Source organism: Vidua macroura, chromosome 3 (assembly GCF_024509145.1).
Source record: "Vidua macroura isolate BioBank_ID:100142 chromosome 3, ASM2450914v1, whole genome shotgun sequence".
Lineage (NCBI taxonomy): Eukaryota > Metazoa > Chordata > Aves > Passeriformes > Viduidae > Vidua > Vidua macroura.
The window spans coordinates 23,050,183-23,071,401 of NC_071573.1; the positions used below are offsets into that span (position 1 = coordinate 23,050,183).

Consider the following 21,219-nt stretch of genomic DNA (forward strand, 5'->3'; position numbering starts at 1 on the left):
TGTTAGCTGAGTAAGGCATGACTAATAAGATTTTTTTAACAAAGCATTTTAGAGACTGTTGAAACCATCTATTTCCCTTGAAGAAAATAAAACATTAGCAAGTTTTTCCACTAATTCTAAAATAAAGCTCATGGTCTCACATTTATCTTGTGTGGTGGGAAATTCCCTCCAGTTCATTTGGAAACCTTTCACTTTGGAAACCTTTCTAGGCTTTAATAATCATCAGTTAATTGAGCTACTTAGGTCATTAAGCATTCAGCTGTTCTGCCATCTCAGTGTACAAATGGATGCCTGCTTTTCATGTCAGCTGGGGTTAGAATGTTGGAGAGAAGAATACTGAATTAATTGGAAAATTAGCATAGATTGAATTACACTTGTGTGAGCTGTCAGTGATTTGGATGGGGAGGCTGCAAGTGTTTACTGGGGGATGCAGCAGTGTGGGGAGTGGGTATGGGCTTTAAATGCATGGGGGCAGGAAAGTGTTTTGGATTGCGGTACTTCTTGAGATGGAGGACAGGTGGAATTTGTGCCATGGCATGAATAATACCCGGCATAATAATTTTTTTCCTTTTCCTCCAGTGGCTTTGTGTTTTGGTGCTAGGCATAATGCTAAGGGTGACTTTCACTGAGTGCAAGTGTGTTTCAAGAGGCTATTTTTAAGGGTGTAACAGCATTGGTTTACTTGGTTTAGACGTAGTAGGTTCTGTAGGTATAGGGCCAGGGGGAATGGTTTTAAATGGAAACTGTAGATTTAGAGTAGATATAAGGGCTGGCTGCAACCAGCTTGGATATGAGAGCGTTCAGCTTCCCTCAGCCCTGAACGAGCACAAGGTATGGAAATTTAGGTTTGCTGGTGCTTATGATTGTCATAGCTCAAGGTGTGCTCTGTGTGGGATTTTCAACTCCCTCCCCTAACTTTTCCTCTTCTATTAGGATTTTTAGAGAATAAAGCACATTTCAGACACTGGTGAGATGTGAAAATTGGACCAGATAAATGAAAAATTACACGTAATAGCATTGGTATCTGTACTGCAAAGCACAGTGCCTATTTTGCCACTGAAGAGAGGAGGAAATGACATAAGGGAGAAGTGTCAGTGTTGTAAAAAAGCAACACTTCTCACAAATGGTTACTATGAGAGGAATTTATCTTGAGTGCAGTAAGGCAGTATTGTCTCCCAGGAGTTTTCAGCAAATACTGGAGCCTTAACGAAAATATTTTCCTATTCTCTTCCTGGGCTTGATGTGCCAGGTTCCTCCAGCCCATGGTGGCTCAGAGCACTCTCCTCTCTGACCAGGCACTTTGGAGCTCTTTGGAGCCATTCTGTCCCTTTGTGCCTTATGGATGTTGCCCAGGAGTTGGAATTGCACTGAAAAGCTGATTCACTTTGAGCATAGGTAATTTTATTTCAACAACTTAGTCAACTCCAGTGTTTGCCTGCACACAGGAGAGGAGTGTGGTCAGGACAGAGCAGGTTTTTGACCCTGAGGCTGCCTTTGGATCAGCAGGCATTGCCCCAGCAGGAAATGGTTGTGGGTGCACTGCAGCCTGCCCTGGATCCCTCCTGTCTTGCTGCTCAAGCTGTGTTTTGTCCAAGGACCTCATGAAGGAGCTTCTTCACCTTAGTAAAGAAGTCTACCAGCTTGTTGAGTGGAAATGGGCAGGAGCTAAGCTCACCCAATGCTGTTGGCTTTGGAGTGGGGGGCACTGTCGGCCAAGGCTTTTGAGACGGGATTGGTGTTGGCAATGGATTATAAGTGGGGGGTTGTGTTGGCCATGGCTTAGGAGTGGGAGGGGATGTTGGCAATGGATTATAAGTGGGGGGTCGTGTTGGCCACGGCTTAGGAGTGGGAGGGGATGTTGGCAATGGATTATAAGTGGGGGGTCGTGTTGGCCACGGCTTAGGAGTGGGAGGGGGTGTTGGCAATGGATTATAAGTGGGGGGTTGTGTTGGCCACGGCTTAGGAGTGGGAGGGGGTGTTGGCAATGGATTATAAGTGGGGGGTCGTGTTGGCCACGGCTTAGGAGTGGGAGGTAGTGTTGGCCATGGCTTAGGAGTGGGAGGTAGTGTTGGCCATGGCTTAGGAGTGGGAAGTAGTGTTGGCCATGGCTTAACAGTGGGAAGGGGTCGTGCTGGCCATGGCTTATGAGTGGGAAGGGGACGTGTTGGCCATGGCTTCAGAGTTGGTAGGTGAGCCGTCATAAAATTACTCCAGGTTTGTGATGTTGGAGAACCCCTTCCAACTGTGTTTGCGCCTGTGTGGACCAGGATCCAGTCATAGAAGTACTGAGTGGAGATGTAGATTCCAGGCTGCCTTGCTCTGGCACAGCCTCTTCCCCAGCTGGTCAGTCCAACAACCCACCAGTAATCAGCGTTGTTGTCCTGGCACATGAGAGGACCACCGCTGTCACCCTGCAGCAGAGCACAGAGGATTAAGGTGGTGTTGGTGGCACCTGCCAGCACTGGGGCTGTCTCCTTCTATCCCACAGCCCCTGCCAGAGCTGTATTCTGGGCAGAGGAAGGCTCTGCTCAGGGGCTGGAGCCTCCAGAAGCTTGGCTGTGAATGACTTGGATTCTTGTAGGGTAGGGCTCTCTCTATTGTCTCTGCACAGGGCTCCTGGATGTGCAGAGGATGGACGTTTGGCACCTGGACCTCTGGGCTACCAGGATCATTAGCTGGGCTTTCTGGGCTTTTGGCACAAGGGGAGGCCTGGGCAGGCAGGTGTGGATGGGGAGTGTGTGGGAAGCCCCCACAGGAGCTGGGGGGGAGGTGGGGCTGGGAGGGTGACTGAGTGGCCGGGCAAAGCAGGCCCTGGGCTGTGTTGGGGTGGTGCTGCCTGGGATGCCGGTGCTGCTGGGGGCTGAGTGGCTCATGGCAGGCTCCTACCTGGCAGGTGTCGATGTTGCCCTGAGGGTAACCAGCACACAAGTTGTGGGTGTGGATTTCTCCTGCGTACCAGTCACTGCTGTTGCAGAGCTGGACATCAATGAGCTGGACCTTGGCCTCCTGCAGGTGATCACTTTCTTGTTGAGCTGTGAGCAAAGAAATAAACCCTGAGCACTACATTACCCTTTCTCCTCTCCTGACTTGGGAAGGGCATTCTCTTCCCTAGGGTTTGGCTTTGCCTCTTCAGAGGCACTGGGGCACTGTGTCCCTGCCTTTGGGGAGCAGTCCAGGCCCGTCTTTGTAGAGGTGTAGGTCCTGTAGCCTGGCTTTGGCCTCTGCTATGGGGAAACCCAAACCCTCTCCTCAGTGCGCTGAGCTGCCCAAGGAGTTGTTCTTGGAACTCACATCTTGCAGCAGTGGCACCCCAGCCAGCCACCCAGCAGTTTTGCAGCTCTGACACTCTCAGTGTGGCGTCGGGTGCACAGGCCAGCTGGATGTAGGGGCTGCACTGGACAGGATGGTCCAATTCCAGCAGGGCGATGTCATAGCTCATGTCAGCAGGATTGTAGTACTGGTGAATCACCACCTGCTTGACACTGCGCATTTGTGCCCCATGGCCCGGCTGAGTCAACTGTGTGGCACCAATCACCACGTACAGCAGACTGATGTTACTGCAAAGGAGATGGAGGGAGGGCTGAGAGGGAGCAGAGCCATGTGCCATAGCCACCCAGCAGTTGCCAGATCTCTGCTTGGCAAGGCAGAGAGGGAGCAGTGCTCTGGCAGGTGTGAGTGCCCTCACATGCCTTAGGCTGAGGGAATGTCAAGCTGGAGGCTGTTAGGAAGCCTTGGCACAAGCCCAGGCTTCTCCTGAGCACTGTGGCAGCCTGGCTGCCTGAGAGGAAAGGGGATGGGAGTAGCAGGTGGTGCTGCTGACAGGGCACCTGCTAGTTTTGTGGGGATGTCACCATTCTTGCTCCTCCTTACTCAAATTTGTCGAAGCAGTGGGCTGCTGTGAGGACCCACTGTGTGCTGATGAGGGACCCTCCACACAGATGCCCCAGGCCTGGTATCCAGGGGTGCTGGATGCTGACCATCCAGGGCCAGGCCCCTGGCAGGGCCCCTGTGCCACCCACGATGCGTGTCATGCCGGATTCATAAGCCATGTCGCCGTAGTAGTACGTCATGAGGCCGTAGTCAGACACCACGGCTCGGAGCCCGCAGGTCCCTCTGCAAGCAGAAAGTCATTTCCGTGCTGCTTCATGGCCTGCTGTGGCTCAGGCTGAAGCTCAGCCTTCTGCCCTCCCCACAAGGGCTTGCATGCACTGCAGGCCAGGGAAGCCCATGGGGTGTGTGTCTGTCCGTGCCAGCACCTGGCTGCTGGCAAGGAACTGAGGCTTCCTGTGGTGGGTGTGAAGCTGTGGCCAGGCCATGGGGGACATGTGGGTCCCCTCCAGGGAAGGCTGCAAGTGTTGCCGTGGCTCCCTCCCAGGTCCTTGGGCCACTCACCCACAGTTGTCCCATGTCCCGTGTACCAGCCTGGCCGCAGTCAGCAGGACGAGGAGGCCAAGCCAATTCATGGCTGCCAGGGGCACGTATCAGCTGCAAGCACTGAGAGCTCCGTGCAGCAGCACAGCCACAGCCACAGTGCCTGCAGCAGCCACGCTGCCTGTGGTGCCCTTGGCCCTGGGGCTGATGTCACAGAGGGGTGGGTTCCATGTTCTGGGCTCTGTGGGGTTCTGTGTCATGGAGCCCACTGGGGGAGGGGCAACATCTACTTGGTGAGCCATGAAATGGATTGGGGTGGAAGTGACCTTGGTGATCATCTAGCTCCAACCCCACTGCCTTTGGCATGGAGGGATGGCTTGCTCTAGACCCAGCTGTCCATCGTGTACATGTCTTGGCTCAGAAGCTGTCCTTGAATACTTCGAGGCATGGGGCATTGAAGTACTAAGTCCTGATCAACAGGCCCTGACTAAGGCTAGAACAACAGGCCTTTAGCCAAAATTGGCCACTAGAGGGACATTCAAACCAATGTATCTATATTGGAGATATATCCACTCACTGGAGAAATATGGATTTTCCTTTCGATACTTAGGAACTGGACAAGGCCACATCTGGCCTTGTTTTGGGGTTGTGGGATCACAGACAAATTTGTTGGTTTCTTCTGGAGCACTCCCAGGCCTCAGGAGCATCCCAGTAGGAGACTGAATCCAGATGTTACTGCAACTAGAAGTTTTGGTATCTTGCTTATTCCACAGTATAAAAACAGGGACCTCTCACAGCACAGTCAGTAACCTCACTGCCTGTAGGGGAAGGTACCTGCAGGGTTTCCCAGTTGCTGTTAGTGGGAAAGTCAGTCCTTGACTGTGACAGTGGCTTCCCCCCAGTTGATGGGCAGGCCTGGATAATGTTAAGGATTAGGGTAAGTTGTGATGTGTCTTTATTCATCAATGTCGGCAGTTGTTTATAGTAATGATTAGATGCATTGCCTTTTGTAAATATTTGCTAATGATTTGATGTCTTATTTACTTATCCATTTGCAATTCTTTACAGCTTTAAATTATAGTAAATTACATTTATTCCTGAAGTTGGTATCTCTGTCTTCTGTGCTGATCCTACTTACATGAAAAACAGGCATCCACAGGTGCTCTGGGATGCCAGTATCTCAAGCAGCCTCACAGTCAAGAATTCCTTCCTATGATCTCATCTAACGCTACCTCTGTCACTGTAAAGCCATTGCCCCTTGTCCTATCAGGACCTGCCCTTGTAAGAAAACTCTCTGCTACTTTCTTTAGGCCCCTCTTCTTGCGGGATGAGGCTGTGCAGTCCCCACGGCAGGCAGTGGCTGAGGAATCCATTTGGGGCAGGGAGCTGTGCCAGCTGCAGATTGAGCTCTGGCTGGCAGGAGCCCAGGACCAGAGGCTGTGAACTGCCCATGCTTTGCATAACAGAGGGCACAGGCAGCTGTGGCACTGGCCAGGATTTGAATGGACACTGAGCGCTGCAGCAGGAGCTGGTGGCTCTTTACGGAACGCGACATCTGCGAGTCTGCTGGGGAAACCCTGAGGTTGAATGGGTATGGAAACTCTAAGCTGGTCTGCTGACTGGACAGGGTAATGGCCATCCCCAACCCTGAGTGACATTCTTTCACTCAGTGTCTTTAGTGAGCAGGCAGCCCCTGAAATTTACTTCAGGAAATATTTGAAGAAGTTTATGCCAGGGTGGCAAGGACCAGATATGGGGTGGTTGTTCTCAGCACAGCCCATCTTGATTAACAGAGGTGGAAGAGTGCCACCCACTGTGAGACAGGACTCCATTGGCCTGGTGATGCCAGATTCATTTTTGCCTATTTTCTTTTATATATTCTCTGTATTCTTTACACATACATTTGTAGCTCTGTAGCCTGTTGTTGTATCTGTGGTTAGTTTCCCAGTACTTTTCCCTACCTTTTCCCTAAGCAGACAGGCAAAACATATTTCGGACCTCCAAGCCCGGAGAGTAAAGGGCCCCTAATCCTATCTTGGTTCTTCTTGGGAACCAAAGCTGGAAACAGCTCTTTGAGATGTGTTTTCATAAACAAAGTTTAGTTTCTATCTGGATGGGGGGTGGGGGGTGAGGGAGGATTTAGAGACTGTTTAACTGGAGGAGGAATTACTTCACAATTTGTGGTCCTAATTGGTGATTTTTGTCAAATATGCTAATTTGCTAAGCTTATAAAACTGTATTCACCCCATGTGGGGGAGGAATTCTGTGGACATTTGCCATATCTGCCACAGGAGGCCTCCAATGAAGCTCAGCCTTTATAATACCTCCTATACTAACATTATGTCGAAGGTGTGCTGTTTTGTTTCTAGGTTCTTTAAGGCATCACTGGAAGCCAAGAAGAGTATTCAGAAGCAGATGGAGTGACACTTAGCCCAAGGCATTTTGAAGCGTTCCATTAGATGAAGAAAGTCAATGTTCACTTGCCTTCACCTGGAAAAGAGAGGTGAAAACTGCCTTCAACAAGACGAACCCAGGGCAGTCTAACCCAAGTCTACGCTTCAAAAGTCTCCTGGCCCAACAGAATCAAAGTTTGAACGGAAAGGGCAAAAATTTCGATGCAGATTTGTACAGGTTGTAGATGATTTGTTAATTAGTGAGTTGAGATAAGAAGGTTCTTTCCCATCCTGTGGTGATTCTGTGCATCACTCTGGAAAACAAGCACATCAAGTTGTAGTTTGTGTCTGTGCAGCTGGCTCTTTGATTGCTCTTTCCCTTCATTTGCCAGGCTTATACAGCCCTCTCATTTTCCTTGACTCCTCCCTTTCTCTGCCCTCATCTCCTCCCTGAGCCATGCCCAGGCATCACTTCGCCCTGGCTCACAGGCTGGCCCTGCCTGTGAACAGCCTTGGTGTTGCAGGTGGTGTTGGCCCACACACCTTGGCATTCCTGGTGTGCTTTCCTACTGTTCCTGCCAAGTTCCTCTCCCCAGAATGACCCCAGCTCCTCCTTTGAGTATCTGTGAAGTGTGACCACGTGGCACATCAATCCCCCTTTGCTGCCCATGAAATCTGGGTCTGCCTTAGGGCACTGGCACTCCAGTCAGGAGCCAGGAGTTGCCCTTGTCATGCTTGGGAGTTTCCCAGATGTGTTCCCTTAGCCCAGGCTCACACCAGGCCCTAAATCAGCAGCCCATGTGCATTTGAGCACCACCTCCAAGGTGTCTGCTTTTCTCCAATCCCTTTCCTAGGCTTGATGTGCCAGGCTCCTCCAGCCCATGGTGGCTCAGAGCACTCTTGTCTATGACCAGGCACTTTGGAGCTCTTTGGAGCCGCTCTGTCCCTTGGTGCCCCCAGGCACATTTGGCAGGTGCTGAGCATGGCACTTCTTGCCTTGCCCAGAATTCAGAATTGCACTGAAAAGATGGTCCCCTGTGAACCAAGGTAACTTTATTTCAACAACTAAATCAACTCCAGTGTCTGTGTGCACAGTGGAGATGAGAGTGGTCAGGACAGAGCAGGGTTTTGACCCTGAGGCTGCCTTTGGATCAGCAGGAAATGGTTATGGTGCACTGCAGCTTGCCCTGCATCCTGCCTGTCCTGCTGCTCAAGGAGCACTTTTAACTGTGTTTATACGCATGTTGTAATCGATCCAGTCAAAGAAGTCCTGAGTGGAGATGTAGACTCCAGGCCTCATTGCTCTGGCACAGCCTGTTCCAAAGCTGGTTAGTCCTATGACCCACCAGTAGTCAGCGTTGTTGTCCTGGCACATGAGAGGACCACCACTGTCACCCTGCAGCAGAGCACAGAGGATTAAGGTGGTGTTGGTGGCACCTGCCAGCACTGGGGCTGTCTCCTTCTATCCCACAGCCCCTGCCAGAGCTGTATTCTGGGCAGAGAAAGGCTCTGCTCAGGGGCTGGAGCCTCCAGAGGCTTGGCTGTGAATAACTTGGGTTCTTGTAGGGTAGGGCTCTCTCTGTCGTCTCTGCACAGGGCTCCTGGATGTGCAGAGGATGGACGTTTGGCACCTGGACCTCTGGGCTACCAGGATCATTAGCTGGGCTTTCTGGGCTTTTGGCACAAGGGGAGGCCTGGGCCGGCAGGTGTGGATGGGGAGTGTGTGGGAAGCCCCCACAAGAGCTGGGGGGGGAAAGGGGCTGGGAGGGTGACTGAGTGGCCGGGCAAAGCAGGCCCTGGGCTGTGTTGGGGTGGTGCTGCCTGGGATGCCGGTGCTGCTGGGGGCTGAGTGGCTCGTGGTACACTCCTACCTTGCAGGAGTCAATGTTGCCCTGTGGGTAACCAGCACACAAGTTGTAGGGGTGGATTTTCCCTGAGTACCAGTCACTGCTGTTGCAGAGCTGGACATCAATGAGCTGGACCTTGGCCTGCTGAAGGTGGTCAGCTGAATCTAGATCTGTGAGTAGGGAAAGGAATAAGCCCCTGTCAGCACCATGGCAGTTCTCCTTCCCTATCTGGAGAATCCCTTTCCCTAGGGCCAGACCCGTCTCTGCAGAGGTGTACATCCTGTAGCCTGGCTGTGGCCTCTGCTGTGGGGAAGCGCAAACCCTCTCCCCAGTGTGCTGAGCTGGCCTAGACATCGCTCTTGGTACTCACTTCTTGCAGTAGTGACACCCCAGCCAGCAATCCAGCAGTTGATGAGCTCTGAGACTCTTAGGGTGGGGTCAGCCACACAGGCCAGCTGGATGTAGGAGCTGCACAGGACTGGACGGTCCAGTTGCATCAGGGCAATGTCGTAGCTGTAGTCGCTAGGCTTGTAGTCGCTGTGTATCACCACCTTCTTGACGCTGCGCACTTGTACCCCAGGGCCTGGCTGAGTCAACTGTGTGGCACCAATCACCACATAGAGCATGCTGATGTTACTGCAAAGGAGATGGAGGGAGGGCTGAGAGGGAGTCACAGCAGCCCAGCAGTTGCCAGACCTCTGCATGGCAAGGCAGAGAGGGAGCAGTGCTCTGGCAGGTGTGAGTGCCCTTGCATGCCTTAGGCTGGGGGAATGTCAAGCTGGAGGCTGTTAGGAAGCCTTGGCACAAGCCCAGGCTTCTCCTGAGCACTGTGGCAGCCTGGCTGCCTGAGAGGAAAGGGGACAGGAGTTGCTGGTGGTGCTGCTGACAGGGCACCTGCTGGTGTTGTGAGGATGTCCCCATTCCCTGCTCCTCCTTACCTGATCTTGTCAAAGCAGTGGGCTGCTGTGAGGACCCAATCTGCAGTGATGAGGGACCCTCCACACCAGTGTCCCAGGCCTGGTACCCAGGGGTGCTGGATGCTAACAATCCAGGGCCATTCTGCTTCTGCGGCACCCATGCCACCCACGATGCGTGTTATGCCATAGTCATAAGCCACGTCGCCGTAGGAATAAGTCATGGGGCTGTTGACAGGTGGTGGGGCTCGGAGCCCACAGCTCCCTCTGCAAGCAGAAAGTCATTTCCATGCTGCTTCATGGCCTGCTGTGGCTCAGGCTGAAGCTCAGCCTTCTGCCCTCCCCACAAGGGCTTGCACGCACTGCAGGCCAGGGAAGCCCATGGGGTGTGCGTCTGTCTGTGCCAGCACCTGGCTGCTGGCAAGGAACTGAGGCTTCCTGTGGTGGATCGGAAGCTGTGGCCAGGCCATGGGGGACAGGTGGGTCCTTTCCAGGGAAGGTTGGAATTGTTGCCATGGCTCCCTCTCACCGCCTGGGGCCACTCACCCGCAAGTGTACTGGATGCTCTGTGCCAGCCCTGCCACAGTCAGCAGGACGAGGAGGCCGAGCCAATTCATGGCTGCCAGAGGCACGTGTCAGCTGCAAGCACTGAGAGCTCCGTGCAGCAGCACAGCCACAGCCACAGTGCCTGCAGCGGCCACGCTGCCCGTGGTGCCCTTGGCCCTGGGGCTGATGTCACAGAGGGGTGGGTTCCATGTTCTGGGCACTGTGGGGATGTGTGTCATGGAGCCCACGGGGGGAGGGGCAACATCTACTCAGTGAACCATATATAGTTTGGGGTGGAAGGGACTTTAGAAATTTTCTCGCTCTGACCCCCACTGCCTTGGGCACAGAGGGACAGCTTGCACTGAAAATGTTTTTCAAGGTCTGGCTCAGAAGCTGTCCTTGAACACAGTGACAATGACTTCCCCCAGCTGATAGGCCGACCTGGACGATGATCAAGGATTAGGGTAACTTGTGATGTGTCTTTCTTCATCACTGTAGGCAGTGTTTTATAATAATGATTAGATGCATTGCCTATCTTATCCTTTTGTAAATATTTGCTAATGATTTGATGTCCTGCTTACTTATCCATTTGCAATTCTTTGCTGTTTCTGATCCCTAAAACTTTAGGTTTTATATTTTTCTGATTCTCTGCTGCCTTGGTGTGTAACTTTGAACTTCATATTAAGTGTTAATAAGTTCTCTTCACAGGGTAGTTAGACAAAACAATCCCTTCTCAACTTGAGAATCAAGGACAACCATTACCCAAAAAGCATAAATAAAAGTGAAGTGAAAGGGGCAAGCCAAGATGTTGAGACTTCATGACCTGAAGCTGTAATTGGATAGTTAACTCCAATATTTAAATGGACCAAAACTTATAAAAGTGTAAAAACTGGTGACCAAGATCCATCTTAGATCCAACCTGGGTGTAGCCCTGGCCAGGCTCTTGTAGTGTCCAAGGGCCTTAAAGGCCCTTAAAGGCCTTTCAATAAATACTTACTTTATTCATTAAAATCTGTCTAGTCTATGTTCCAGACCAACTTCCTCAGGCATCAGTTTGAATTATAGTAAATTACAGTTATTCCTGAAGTTGGTATCTCTGTCTTCTGTGCTGACCCTACTTACATGAAAAACAGGCATCCACAGGTGCTCTGGGATGCCAGTATCTCAAGCAGCCTCACAGTCAAGAATTCCTTCCTATGATCTCAGCTGAAGCTACCCTCTGTCACTGTAAAGCCATTGCCCCTTGTCCTATCAGGATGTGCCCTTGTAAGAAAACTCTCTGCTGCTTTCTTTAGGCCCCTCTTCTTGCGGGATGAGGCTGTGCAGTCCCCACGGCAGGCAGTGGCTGAGGAATCCATTTGGGGCAGGGAGCTGTGCCAGCTGCAGATTGAGCTGCATAACAGAGGGCACAGGGAGCTGTGGCACTGGCCAAGATTTGAATGGACACTGAGCGCTGCAGCAGGAGCTGGTGGTTCTTTATAGAACGCGACATTTGCAAGTCTGCTGGGGGAATCCTGAGGTTGAATGGGTATGGAAACCTGCTCTGACTGGGTAAGAGTGGTGTGGATAGGGAATCAAATGGGGCAACCATTGGCTCGTTGGAGCCACCTGTGCTTCCAAAATGGTCACACAGGGAAGTTTCCTCAGCACTTTGGCAGCCCAGATGGGACCCAAGGGCAGTACTGCTGGAGCCTTCATCCTTCAGAGCGGGTATTGATGAGTTCACTTGGGATCTTTAGAGCAGGAAGGAGCCAAATGGGGAGTGCACTCTGTGTAAATTATACAGGTACATTTGAGCGTCTCTAATGTGGCATTTGGTGCAGATTTGGTGAAATTACTGGTAGAGAGTGGAGAAGGCATGCACAGCATGATTAGTGTAAGAGGGCCAGAGAGTAGTTGTGGAGGCCCCCCTAAGGTGCGAGATGGCGGGCCCTGAGTCTCTTCTAGGGCATTTGAGTCTCTGCTGAAAGGCTTTTGGAGAAAGGCATAGGGAGAGCCTTGTGTCCCTCGTGCCAGGGTGCTAGGGTCCCATGGCACACACAGAATGGAGTGGAAGTCTCTTCTTGGCATGCACAAAGGAGTTTCACATTCCTCGATGTGTTTGATGTGATGGGAAAGATCCCTGGTTTAGGTGAGGGGATGTCCCTGGCTGCAGTTGCACAAAACTGGGAGAAATTGTTTGCACAGCAGAATTTTTGCCAAGACAGCACAATAAGGTTGTTCCAGGATGGTTGGGTGACTCTAAGCTGGTCTCCTGACTGGACAGGGTAATGGCCATCCCCAACCCTGAGTGACATTCTTTCACTCAGTGTGTTTAGTGAGCAGGCAGCCCCTGAAATTTACTTCAGGAAATATTTGCCACGGTGGCAGGGACCAGTACAGATGTGGGGTGGTTGTTCTCAGCACAGCCCATCTTGATTAACACAGAGGGTAGAGTGTCACCCACTGTGAGACAGGACTCCATTGGCCTGGAAGCCAAGAAGAATATCCAGAAGCAGATGGATTGACACATAGCCCAAGGCATTCTTAACCTTCCATTAGATGAAGAAAGTCAATGTTGACTTGCTTTCACCTGTATAAGACAGGAATTGCCTTCAATAACACTTCCCCATGGAATTCCTCTACCATTTTTCTTTCCCTCTCCCACCACAAAAAATATTGAGGTTTGATTGAAAGGATATAAATTAAGGGGAGAATGAGTACAGTTTGTAGATGATTTGTTAATTAGCGAGTTGAGATAAGAAGGTTCTTTCCCATCCTGTGGTGATTCTGTGCATCACTCTGGAAAACAAGCACATCAAGTTGTAGTTTGTGTCTGTGCAGCTGGCTCTTTGATTGCTCTTTCCCTTCATTTGCCACGCTTATACAGCCCTCTCATCTTCCTTGACTCCTCCCTTTCTCTGCCCTCATCTCCTCCCTGAGCCATGCCCAGGCATCACTTCGCCCTGGCTCACAGGCTGGCCCTGCCTGTGAACAGCCTTGGTGTTGCAGGTGGTGTTGGCCCACACACCTTGGCATTCCTGTGCTTTCCTACTGTTCCTGCCAAGTTCCTCTCCCCAGAATGACCCCAGCTCCTCCTTTGAGTATCTGTGAAGTGTGACCACGTGGCATATCAATCCCCCTTTGCTGCCCATGAAATCTGGGTCTGCCTTAGGGCACTGGCACTCCAGTCAGGAGCCAGGAGTTGCCCTTGTCATGCTTGGGAGTTTCCCAGATGTGTTCCCTTAGCCCAGGCTCACACCAGGCCCTAAATCAGCAGCCCATGTGCATTTGAGCACCACCCCCAAGGTGTCTGCTTTTTTCCAATCCCTTTCCTAGGCTTGATGTGCCAGGTTCCTCCAGCCCATGGTGGCTCAGAGCACTCTTGTCTATGACCAGGCACTTTGGAGCTCTTTGGAGCTGCTCTGTCCCTTGGTGCCCCCAGGCTCATTTGGCAGGTCCTGAGCATGGCACTTCTTGTCTTGCCCAGAATTCAGAATTGCACTGAAAAGATGGTCCCCTGTGAACCAAGGTAACTTTATTTCAACAACTAAATCAACTCCAGTGTCTGTGTGCACAGTGGAGATGAGAGTGGTCAGGACAGAGCAGGGTTTTGACCCTGAGGCTGCCTTTGGATCAGCAGGAAGTGGTTGTGCTGCACTGCAGCTTGCCGTGCATCCTGCCTGTCCTGCTGCTCAAGGAGCACTTTTAATTGCATTTACACGCATGTTGTAATCGATCCAGTCATAGAAGTACTGTGTAGAGGTGTAGACTCCGGGCCTCATTGCTCTGGCACAGCCTTTTCCAAAGCTGGTTAGTCCTATGACCCACCAGTAGTCAGCGTTGTTGTCCTGGCACATGAGAGGACCACCGCTGTCACCCTGCAGCAGAGCACAGAGGATTAAGGTGGTGTTGGTGGCACCTGCCAGCACTGGGGTTGTCTCCTTCTATCCCACAGCCCCTGCCAGAGCTGTATTCTGGGCAGAGAAAGGCTCTGCTCAGGGGCTGGAGCCTCCAGAGGCTTGGCTGTGAATGACTTGGATTCTTGTAGGGTAGGGCTCTCTCTGTTGTCTCTGCACAGGGCTCCTGGATGTGCAGAGGATGGACATTTGGCACCTGGACCTCTGGGCTACCAGGATCATTAGCTGGGCTTTCTGGGCTTTTGGCACAAGGGGAGGCCTGGGCCGGCAGGTGTGGATGGGGAGTGTGTGGGAAGCCCCCACAAGAGCTGGGGGGGGAAAGGGGCTGGGAGGGTGACTGAGTGGCCGGGCAAAGCAGGCCCTGGGCTGTGTTGGGGTGGTGCTGCCTGGGATGCCGGTGCTGCTGGGGGCTGAGTGGCTCGTGGTATGCTCCTACCTGGCAGGTGTCAATCTTGCCCTGTGGGTAACCAGCACACAAGTTGTGGGTGTGGACTTCTCCTGCGTACCAGTCACTGCTGTTGCAGAGCTGGACATCGATGAGCTGGACCTTGGCCTCCTGAAGCCGATCAGCTGAATCTTGAGCTGTGAGCAGAGAAAGGACTAAGCCCCTGGCAGATCCATGGCAGTTTCCTCATCTCTCTGGAGGGGATCCCTTTCCCTAAGGTTTGGCTTTGCCTCTTCAGAGGCACTGGGTCATTGTAACCCTGCTGCCAGCCTATGGGGAGCAAGCCAGGCCCATCTTTGTAGAGGTGTATGTCCTGTAGCCTGGCTTTGGCTTCTGCTGTGGGGAAGCACAAACCCTCTCCCCAGTGCGCTGAGCTGCCCAAGGAGTTGTTCTTGGTACTCACATCTTGCAGCAGTGGCACCCCAGCCAGCAACCCAGCAGTTTTGCAGCTCTGAGACTCTTAGGGTGGGGTCAGCCACACAGGCCAGCTGGATGTAGGGGCTACACTGGACAGGATGGTCCAATTGCATCAGGGCAATGTCGTAGCTATAGTCGATATTGCTGTAGTACTGGTGTATCACCACCTGCTTGACGCTGCGCACTGCAGCTCCAGGGCCTGGCTGAGTGAACTGTGTGGCCCCAATCACCACATAGACCAAGCTGGCGTTACTGGAAAGGATATGGAGATAAGGTTGAGAGGGAGTAGAGCCATGTGCCACAGCAGCCCAGCAGTTGTGAGACCTCTTCTTGGCAAGGCAAAGAGGGAGCTGTGCTCTGGCAGGTGTGAGTGCCCTTGCATGCCTTAGGCTGGGGAAATGTCAAGCCAGGCTTCTCCTGAGCAGTTTGGCAGCCTGGCTGCCTGAGAGGAAAGGGGACGGGAGTAGCAGGTGGTGCTGCTGACAGGGCAACTGCTGGTGTTGTGGGAATGTCCCCATTCCCTGCTCCTCCTTACCTGATAACGTCGAAGCAGTGGGCTGCTGTGAGGACCCACTCTGTGCTGATGAGGGACCCTCCACACAGATGCCCCAGGCCTGGTATCCAGGGGTGCTGGATGCTGACCATCCAGGGCCAGGCTGCTTCCGCGGCACCTGTGCCACCCACGATGCGTGTCATGCCATAGTCATAAGCCACGTCGCCGTAGGAATAAGTCATGGGGCTATAGACAGATTGCGGAGCTCGGAGCCCGCAGCTCCCTCTGCAAGCAGAAAGTCATTTCCATGCTGCTTCATGGCTTGCTGTGGCTCAGGTTGAAGCTCAGCCCTCTGCCCTCCCCAAAGGGCTTGCATGCACTGCAGGCCAGGGAAGCCCATGGGGTGTGTGTCTGTCCGTGCCAGCACCTGGCTGCTGGCAAGGAACTGAGGCTTCCCATGGTGAGTGGGAAGCTGTGGCCCAGCCATGGGGACATGTGGGTCCCCTCCAGGGAAGGCCGCAAGTGTTGCCGTGGCTCCCTCCCAGGTCCTGGGGCCACTCACCCACAGTTGTCCCATGTCCCGTGTACCAGCCCTGCCACAGTCAGCAGGACGAGGAGGCCGAGCCAATTCATGGCTGCCAGAGGCACGTGTCAGCTGCAAGCACTGAGAGCTCCGTGCAGCAGCACAGCCACAGCCACAGTGCCTGCAGCAGCTGCGCTGCCTGTGGTGCCCTTGGCCCTGGGGCTGATGTCACAGAGGGGTGGGTTCCATGTTCTGGGCTCTGTGGGGTCCTGTGTCATGGAGCCCACTGGGGGAGGGGCAACATCTACTTGGTGAGCCATGAAATGGTTTGGGGTGGAAGGGACCTTGGTGATCATCTAGCTCCAACCCCACTGCCTTGGGCATGGAGGGATGACCTGCAGTAGATCCAGTTGTCCAGAGCCTGGCTCAGAAGCTGTCCTGGAACACTTTGTGGAATGGGGCTATCGCAGCTGCTTGGGGCAACCTGTGCCAGTTCCTCAGTATCCTCACAGTCAAGAACTCTTTCCCAATATCCCATCTAAAGCTACCCTCTGTCCCTGTAAAATCATTGCCCCTTTTTCTATCAGTACCTGCCCTTGTAAAAAGGCTCTCAGCAGCTTTCTTCAGGTCCCTTTTCCTTTGGGATGAGGATGTGCAGGCCCTGGGGCAGGCAGTGGCTGTCTCCTGTCACTGCTTGCTAATATCTCACAGGAGAACACCTAGCATAGCATCACAACCTGTTTGAAATTTCACTGCCTCTCTTCTCCTGCTACTCCCTGCTTTCTGCAGCCTTTTTTCCATGAGATTCTTCACAAAACAGAATCACTCTGGAACAGGACTCCTTCAGGAAGCATGTGTGTGCTTGGGTCAGGAGCCAATCCAGTCACAGCCACAGTGGGTGAGCATCCACATTTCCAATGTGGATGTTTGAAGGGCAGCTGTGAATGCAACTGCTTCAGATTCAGCATGGAAATTAAAAGGAAAAAAAATCTGTCCTAATAGCTTTTAATGAACAATCTGCTACTTATTTAGTTTGATGTTGACAAGTTAGCTTAATTTCTCAGCTGGAAGCTGAGAAGATGCAAGTAGTTTTGAATGAGGAACATTGTTTGGGAGTTACACTTCTAAATATTTCTGTAGTGATTGTGAAACATTTTTCTGTGAATTTCTTCTAGAGATGGAGTAATGAAATGTAGGCATGGTAAAATATTTAAGATTTCACATGGCTTTTTATTTTTAGAAATGCTCAGTTTAGTGAGTCATGACAGGGATGATACTGACCTAAACAGAGTAGCTAAGTGTATCACTGGGATGATACCTCAGAATCTTCACTACTCTTAAGGTACATCACAATTCTCCCCAGCGTGGTTTTGCCAGAAAACTTTGAGAACAATGCTGAGTCTTCCAGAATTTCAGCATCTTGTCTGGGAACCCTTACCTGGTATTTCTGGAGCAAACAGAATTTCTTCTAAGACCATATTGGCCTTGACTTCTGGAAGTGCTTTATGTTTGGCACCCATCTAAAGTAGCTCTTCTTTGGAGCTCTGTGAGAAAATGGGGTGAGAGGGGAGAAAAAAAGGTTAATTGCTTTGCTTCTCATAGGCAAAATATTTTTTTTCTTTACATGGACATAGAAAAAGAGATACTGGAAATTTCTATTTTTTAGAAAAATTTAAATGATTGAAATTTTGTTTTATATTGGAATTGGATTGTCTTCAGTGTATTTTCCAAGGAATTCCAGCTGTCTGTAAGCATAGAAGGGCTGGGAAAAGTTAGGTTACATGACATATATATTTATTTCTGCTGTTTTTTATTAAACTGCATCCTTCAATATTAATGTAGACCAAGAAAAAGATTTACTGCACAAGTGATCATATTGGTTTGCCAGGTATGTTTACACTGTTCTTTTGTTACATGGCAAGATAATACAGGCATCCACATCATTGCTAATTCTTGTGTCTGTAGCATGGTGTTACTCTGAATGATGTACAATGTGAGGCTCAGGCATTCCAAGAGATGCATAAAGATATTTTAATGGGGAAAAAAGTTAATTGTCAATTGATTTACGAACATAGCTTTCCACAGAAATATGACTGGATTGAGTAGAGTTCAGGAAACTGTGATCTTTTGTGTATTTTTATTGGACAGTTGGGTGCAGTTGTGATGAGTATAAAGATTCAGTTTTCTTGATGTTAGCATGGGAAGCTGAATGTGACTTCCTGACTTCTATAGCTTCAGTTCTTCATGTTCATCCACATTGCAGCTGAGAAACATTGTTCAGCAGTGCCCACACACTACATAAAGAGCTGCAAAGCAGTCATAGTAGAAGCAGGTTGTAGGTATGTGTTAATCAGGTGGTGTGTAGCATCTTTATTGATATTGTGCCAGTGTAAGTTGAGAGATGCAGCGCATAATCGACTCTGCTCTTGTACTAAAGAACAAGTGTCACAATCCTTGTTGTCCATGCTATAGGTAAAGAAACATACAGATTTGACTTGAGCAATAAGGAATAAATGTTGGATGCTAAGCATGGCATTCTATGGTGTGAATTAAAAAGAGAAGGAGAAAAAGTAATCAGTTATTAATGGGAGGGTGAATACTGTGGGAAGCTTCTCTAGAAATTGGAAAAAAATTGCTTATAGGTGATTCTTCTGTTGGGGTTTGGAGAACTCAGGAGTACAGTAAGAGTGTGTATATCTAAAAAGTATTATTTCACAGTTTTGAGGTGAGGGAGTACAAGAAAAAGTGAAACAGAAATGGATGGAGTTTTTTTGGAAGTGAGATGTTTCCTATGGTGTTTTTTTTTCTGAGCAAGTGAAATATATCTTCATATTTTTGTGTTCAGTTTGCAATCATTTGCATCTTCTTCATGCTTTTATTTTTCCATAATCTGCATTTATGACATGATTTTTCTTTTAATTTTAATAAAAGTTTATTTAAAACATACTTCAGTAAAAATGGGAAAAAACCTTAAAGCATAGGTGTCCATATAAAGTCCATTTAAACTGTAGGTGTTGAGTATTTAATTCAGTTTGCTGCTTTTGTCCACATATGACTACATGTATACATGCACATATAAAAGGTTAATGGATTGTCTGGATTTTCCAATATCACACTGTACATTTTCAAGCATATTTTAAGACCCAACATGTCTCTCACATTCTGTCCCAAAGCCATAGCGACGTCTTTGTCTAAAGATGTGTACACATTTATGAAGGGTGTGAAGTTTTTTACTATTTCCTTGGCAACCCAACAATATTTACATCACTACATTTTCTTATGCAATAAATATTTGCTGTTCAGCTGGCTGGGACATCCCTAATATCTTACTTTGAGCTGTATGACTGGGATAGCCTAGATTTTTGAACTGTTGTTTCCCGGGCACACGCATAGACAAAGGACCTGTTAGTTCTCTGTAAAACTGTGTAAATTTGCTTGTTTATTTTGTAGAAATGCAAGAAATAATTTTCTGTGCTGCCATAAAAGTTTTGTCAGGGGTGCTTATGGGAAACTAAGAAGATTTCCCTGGCAAAATACTAAATCTGTGGCTTTTCTTGCTGCTATTTCATATTTTCTTAAGAAGTCTTCCCAAGTCCTTCAAAGTCTTTTTCCTCAGTTGCTGAGGGCTGCTTCAATCTTCACTCATGCAGTTTTTCTGCTTTTCAGAGTTTATTCTTGGAAAATATGTTGCTGGTGTTTCTAACTAAATATATGATCAAAGGATACAGTAAAACAGATGCAGGAGGACATCCTGGTTCAGCTCACACAAGGATGGTTGTGTGGGTTCAGAAGAGCCTTTCAGGAGTGAGTGCCCTAGACTGTAAGAGTTTCTTTTCTGCCTTAGGATCCAGGCTGGATTGTAATGTATCTAAGAGCTCCAGAAGTTCATGGCTCTGCTGTGGCTGCTGGCTTGTTCCTGTGACAATATGTGTTACTGACCACATGCTATCATTGCCTGGACCAAATTTCTTCATGAGCTGAGGACCAGTGACAGGACCTGAGAAAATGGCCTGGAGCTTTGTCAGGGGAGGTTGAGATTAGACATTAGGAAAAGCTTCTTCACCCAGAGAGTGTTTGGGCACTGGAAGTGGTCACAGCAACAACTGAGAGAGTTCATGGAGCATTTGGACAATGCTGGAAGGTGGACTTCATCCTTGTGGGTCCCTTTCAGCTCAGGATAATCTATGATTCTGTGATTCTATGAGCACCTTATGCTCTGAAGGAAAAGGCAATAAAATGTTTTCTGGAGGGAAAATATTTCGTTTTCTGAGACACAAAAAATGAGAGGTCTACCTCAGCTGGCAGAGTACTGATCCCGGGGACTGCAGGATGCCACATGCACACAGACACGAGATGACATCCCCAAGGCCAGCAGGACGAGCCCGAGCGGCCGCGGGAGGGCGGCAGAGCCTCAGGAACGGAGAGAGACCGCTGGAAAACAAGCTCGGCAATAACAGGAGCTACTCACAGGGGTCGGCATGTCCCACAGACAAAACATGAGACGAGCTCAAATTCGATTCGCTTCTGCTCTTATTCCCATGGGTCATTCTTTAATTCTGTCCGTCCAGGTTAGGCTGTAAGGTTCTTGGGGTAGGGACTTGTCTAAACGATGTATTGCTGGGCATGCCTGTGACACTGTGCAAATAATTAACTGCTGTAATTATCGTGCTTGTAAAGCACCCTCACTTGACATTGCTACGGGGCAGTTACTGTCTGTATCGAATGTGGCTGTGTCAGCCAGACTAGGACCTTGAATCAAAAACTGGAGGAGGCTAAGCCCTCACTGACTAGTGTGGTTTATTGCTTTGAAACATTTGTAGAAGGAAACCAAAATATTACCCATTTAAGCTTTTCCTCTAAGTACTTCCTGGACAAGAATGACCAAACTGCCAAGGATTAATGCTTCTCAATTGAGAGATTTGGGAGAACCAGATTCTAACCAGGTTCTATTGGTTAGACCTCCATATTAAAATCAGGAAGAAGTGCATTAGCAAGGGCTCTTGTGAGATCTTGCCAAGTTTCAAATCTATTTCACTATCTTTTAAGTTGCTTGTGAGTAGCAGGTGAGGTGTCTAGGGGCATGGCCTTCCACAGATGCTGATCTTCTTCAATGTGCTGTCATGATTCTCAGTGGAAGCTGAGAGCAATCTCTCTCACCTACTTCTAGAAGAGCTGCTTGGGATGTTCTCTATCCTCTTCCCTGGCTCTCAAAGTGATGCAGTCCCCTTGTTCAAAGGTGTCATTTTTTCAGTGCAGGAGTCCTGAGCAGGGGGATAGCAGGACACTGCTGGTTAGTAAAGGTGGCTGTCAACAGAGGAAATGTTCAAAAGTAAATTTACACCAAGAACTTGCATGAATCAAATAGGATTAA

At 49.9% G+C, this 21,219-nt stretch overlaps 2 protein-coding genes and 1 long non-coding RNA gene across 7 annotated transcripts; 1 reads left to right on the forward strand and 2 right to left on the reverse strand.

Moving 5' to 3' along the window:
* Positions 1 to 1,379: 1,379 nt before the first annotated feature.
* LOC128805266 (acrosin-like) lies at positions 1,380 to 16,058 on the reverse strand. Of its 4 annotated transcripts, none has more exons than XM_053973844.1 (5): positions 15,888 to 16,058; positions 3,871 to 4,113; positions 3,292 to 3,557; positions 2,887 to 3,032; positions 1,380 to 2,411 (listed from the first exon to the last, which is right to left on the reverse strand). In XM_053973844.1, exons 1-5 carry the CDS (start codon positions 15,956 to 15,958, stop codon positions 1,575 to 1,577), a joined length of 1,563 nt encoding a protein of 520 aa, XP_053829819.1. In that variant the 5' UTR covers positions 15,959 to 16,058; the 3' UTR covers positions 1,380 to 1,574. The 4 variants fall into 4 exon arrangements, with proteins under 4 accessions (XP_053829819.1, XP_053829818.1, XP_053829820.1 ...); XM_053973843.1 differs by lacking the exon at positions 15,888 to 16,058 and adding an exon at positions 4,393 to 4,498; XM_053973846.1 differs by lacking the exons at positions 1,380 to 2,411; positions 2,887 to 3,032; positions 3,292 to 3,557; positions 3,871 to 4,113 and adding exons at positions 13,569 to 13,931; positions 14,407 to 14,552; positions 14,819 to 15,084; positions 15,368 to 15,610.
* LOC128805268 (uncharacterized) lies at positions 4,599 to 7,084 on the forward strand. 2 transcript variants are annotated; one of them, XR_008436348.1, is made up of 3 exons: positions 4,599 to 4,664; positions 5,838 to 5,999; positions 6,741 to 7,084. It is a non-coding gene; the product is annotated as an uncharacterized LOC128805268 (long non-coding RNA). The 2 variants fall into 2 exon arrangements; XR_008436349.1 differs by having other exon boundaries at positions 5,838 to 5,962.
* LOC128805267 (acrosin-like) lies at positions 7,798 to 10,213 on the reverse strand. The gene is made up of 5 exons (XM_053973847.1): positions 10,072 to 10,213; positions 9,550 to 9,792; positions 8,982 to 9,247; positions 8,636 to 8,781; positions 7,798 to 8,160 (listed from the first exon to the last, which is right to left on the reverse strand). The coding sequence occupies exons 1-5, from the start codon at positions 10,140 to 10,142 to the stop codon at positions 7,975 to 7,977; spliced, it is 912 nt and encodes a 303-aa protein (XP_053829822.1). The 5' UTR covers positions 10,143 to 10,213; the 3' UTR covers positions 7,798 to 7,974.
* Positions 16,059 to 21,219: the final 5,161 nt, after the last annotated feature.